Genomic DNA, 3831 nt, shown 5'->3' with positions numbered 1-3831 from the left:
AAGGAGTCTTGCTCTGTCGCCCAGGCTGGAGTGCAGTGGCACGATCTTGGCTCACTGTAAGCTCCACCTCCCGGGTTCATGCCATTCTCCAGCCTCAGCCTCCCAAGTAGCTGGGACTACAGGCGCCCACCACCACGCCTGGCTAATTTTTTATGTATTTTTTAGTAGAGATGGGGTTTCACCGTGTTAGCCAGGATGGTCTTGATCTCTTGACCTTGTGATCTGCCTGCCTTGGCCTCCCAAAGTGGTGGGATTACAGGCATGAGCCACCGCGCCTGGCCTAATTTTTGTATTTTTAGTAGAGATTTTTGGCCAGGGTGGTCTCGAACTCCTGACCTCAAGTGATCCTCCCACCTTAGTTTCCCAAAGTGCTGGGATTACAGGTGTGAGCCACTGTGTCCGGCCTCCAGCCTTTTCTTATGAAAATTTTCAGACATTCTGGAAAGTTGAAAGGAGAGTACACTGGATAATTATCTGTATATTTTCCATCTAAATGCAACAGTTGTTAACATTTTTCACATTACTTTATTCGTGTATGTATTATATATAGAAAAAGAGTAAGTTGCAGATGTCTGACCTTTTACCACCAAGCACTTCAGCAGGATCTCCTGAGAATAAGGGCATTCATTGTCAGCCAGGCGTGGTGGCTCACACCTGTAATCCCAGCACTTTGGGAGGCCAAGGCAGGCGGATCACCTGAGGTCAGGAGTTCAAGATCAGCCTGACCAACATGGCAGAACCCCCCTCTCTACTTTAAAAAAAAAAAAAAAAAAAAACCGGATGTGGTGGTGGTCACCTGTAATCCCAGCTACTTGGGAGGCTGAGATGGGAGAATAGTTTTAACCCAGGAGGCAGAGTTGCAGTGAGCCGAGATCACTCCATTGCACTCTAGCCTGGGTGACAGAGCAAGACTCCATGTCAAAAAAAGAAGAAGGGCATTCTCCTACTTACCAGTACCACATCTGGGAAGATTAACCATGAGTCCATAATATCACCCATGAACGATTGAGATGTCCTCAGTTGTGCCAGTGGTATCTTTGGAGATTCTCTTTCTTTGGTCTCTTGATTTGGACTAGGCCTCTCCTCCCCAACCCCATCACCTTAACAGCTGACTTTTTGAAAAGTCTTGGCCAGGCCCGGGCATGGTGGCTCACGCCTGTAATCCCAGCACTTTGGGTGGATCACGAGGTCAGGAGTTCAAGACCATCCTGGCCAACATGGTGAAACCCCATCTCTACTGAAAATATAAAAAATTAGCTGAGCGTGGTGGCAGGTGCCTGTCATCCCAGCTGCTCGGCAGGCTGAAGCAGGAGAATCACTTCAACCCGGGAGGTGGAGGTTGCAGTGAGCTGAGATCGCACCACTGCACTCCAGCCTGGGCGACAGAGCAAGACTCTGTCTGGGGGGAAGAAAAAAGAAAGAAAAGTCTTGGCCAGTTGTCTGTTTTTGACATATTTAAAGTTTTTGGTATTTATTTGGTTTTGTTTTTTGAGACAGAGTTTCACTCTTATTGCCCAGGCTGGAGTGCAATGGTGCAATCTCGGCTCACCACAACCTCTGCTTCCTGGGGTCAAGCGCTTCTCCTGCCTCAGCCTCTCGAGTAGCTGGGATTACAGGCATGTGCCACCATGCCTGGCTAATTTTTTTGTATTTTTAATAGAGACACGATTTCTCCGTGTTTGTCAGGCTGATCTCGAACTCCTGGCCTCAGGTGATCCGCCCGCCTCGGCCTCCCAAAGTGCTGGGATTACAGGCATGAACCACCATGCCTGGCCCTAAAGTTTTTGTTTTAAATTGAAGTGTAACTTACGTGCAATGACGTGTACAATTAGAAAATGTTTTTCTTGTGTGTGTACCTGTGTAAGTGCCAGTCAGTCAAGATAAAGAACATGTCCACATCCAGAAAGTTCCTGCATGCCCCTTCCCAGTTAGTACTTCTCACTGCTCTGACTTTTACCACCATAAGTTAGGTTTTAGGACCGTCGTTGTATTGTAGAATGTGCCACGTTCTAGGTTTGTCTCCTTGTTTCCTTATGGTGGTGTTTGACTTGTTCCTCTGCGCCAACGTATGTCCCATATGCTAGACAGGTCCAGGCTTAACAGTAAACATTGACATTTCTGGCAAGAACACATTGTCCTCCTTCACATTGTCCTTTTTTTTTTTTTTTTTTTTTTTTGGTGAGACAGTGTCTTGCTGTCACCCAGGTTGGAGTACAGCGGTGTGATCATAGCTCACTGCAGCCTCAGCCTCCTGGGCTCAAGTGATCCTCTTGCCCTAGCCTCCCAAGTAACTGGAAACACAGGTGCATGCCATCATACCCGGCTAATATTTACATTTTTTTTATAGAGACGGGATCTCCCTATGTTGTCCAGGCTGGTCTCGAACTCTTAGGCTCAAGTGATCCTCCTGCCTTGGCCTCCAAAAGTGCTGGGATTACAGGCTTGAGCTATTGTGGCCGGCCCATGTTGTCTCTTTTTGTTTTTGTTTTTTTCTCCTGAGACAGGGTCTTGCTGTGTCACCCAGGCTGGAATGCAATGGTATAATCACAGCTCACTACGGCCCCGACCACTGGGGCTTAACTCTCACTTCAGCCTCCCAAAGTGCTGGGATTGCAGGCATGAGCCACCCACCCTGGCATTGTCTTTCTTGATGGGGTCCTCCTTTTCTCCTCCAGATGAGCTCCCCACAAAAGAACTCTGCGCCATCATCCCTAAATGAGTACGAAGTGCTGCCCAATGGTTGTGAGGCCCACTGGGAGGTGGTGGAGCGGATCCTGTTCATCTATGCCAAGCTCAACCCTGGCATCGCTTACGTGCAAGGCATGAATGAAATCGTGGGGCCCCTCTACTACACCTTTGCCACCGACCCCAACAGTGAGTGGAAAGGTAAGAAGGCTCTTGGTGCTCACATCAGTCCTTGCTGGCCCGTGTCAGGCTGTGCAGCTCACTTTCCCTCTTGGGCCTCTGTTCTCCCTCTGCCAGTTGAGGAGTTGACCTGGATCATCTCTGAGATCCTTTGCAGCTGTGATCTTCTAGAATGTTGGATGTTTACTGATCTCTTGATATTTGTAATTTAATTTCTGGTAGAGAAGGTAGATATATAGGAAGCTGAATTAGAAGATTTAAATAATAATTTTAAAATTGTCATCAGGAGAGTATGTAATAAATTGCTAAGTGAATGTACAGTGTTGCCAGACGTGAGAAGAAAGAGGCGATGTCTTTAACCTGGGGGTGGAGGGGGTCAAGGACAGAGGAAGGACTGAGCCCCACCACGAGGACGGGGCAGCTCAGTGGGGCTCAGAGTGGGGCAGATGTCTGGTAGGTAAGAGGTGGGATGGGCCTGGAGTGCGCCACTTCTGCCCCCATCCTGCGTCTCTCCCAGAGCACGCCGAGGCAGACACCTTTTTTTGCTTCACCAACCTCATGGCCGAGATCCGGGACAACTTCATCAAGAGCCTAGATGACTCGCAGTGTGGCATCACCTACAAGATGGAGAAGGTTTACTCCACCTTGAAAGATAAGGATGTGGAGCTCTACCTGAAACTGGTGAGGACCCCAGGAACAGAGGGATGGAAAGGGACAGGAGGCAGAGAGTTGCTGCGCCATCCCAGCCCAGGACGAGGTCTGGCGGTCGGACGCGGCTGCTGCTTCTGCCCGGGACACTGACCCATGTGCTGAGGCAGCTGATGGCCAGAGCCCAGCAAGCTGGGAGGGAAAAGGAAAGTTGAGAATGGTGCCCACTGTGTGCCAGGCATACTGCAGGGCATTTATTATGAACTTAATTGGTTAAGCTATTAGTAGTCTTCTGAGGTAAGTGTTAACTTCATTTTT

General features: G+C 49.0%; 1 protein-coding gene across 2 annotated transcripts in view; it reads left to right on the top strand.

The window, feature by feature from the left end:
* The window catches only part of TBC1D13 (TBC1 domain family, member 13), a 23072-nt gene that overhangs the window by 14789 nt on the left and 4452 nt on the right, over positions 1–3831 (top strand). Inside the window, exons 8-9 of one of the 2 annotated variants that reach the window (XM_011987664.1) lie at positions 2676–2886; positions 3383–3546. The exons of the other annotated variant lie outside the window; for it this stretch is intronic. Of the exons in view, the coding sequence (XP_011843054.1) occupies positions 2676–2886; positions 3383–3546 (375 nt within the window). The remainder of the gene's footprint in view (positions 1–2675; positions 2887–3382; positions 3547–3831) is intronic. 2 annotated transcript variants of the gene reach the window in all.

This window comes from Mandrillus leucophaeus, unplaced genomic scaffold (genome assembly GCF_000951045.1).
Source record: "Mandrillus leucophaeus isolate KB7577 unplaced genomic scaffold, Mleu.le_1.0 Scaffold109, whole genome shotgun sequence".
NCBI classification, from domain to species: Eukaryota; Metazoa; Chordata; class Mammalia; order Primates; family Cercopithecidae; genus Mandrillus; species Mandrillus leucophaeus.
Note: the sequence above shows the minus strand (reverse complement) of the source record. Positions and strands in the feature narration are given on the sequence as shown.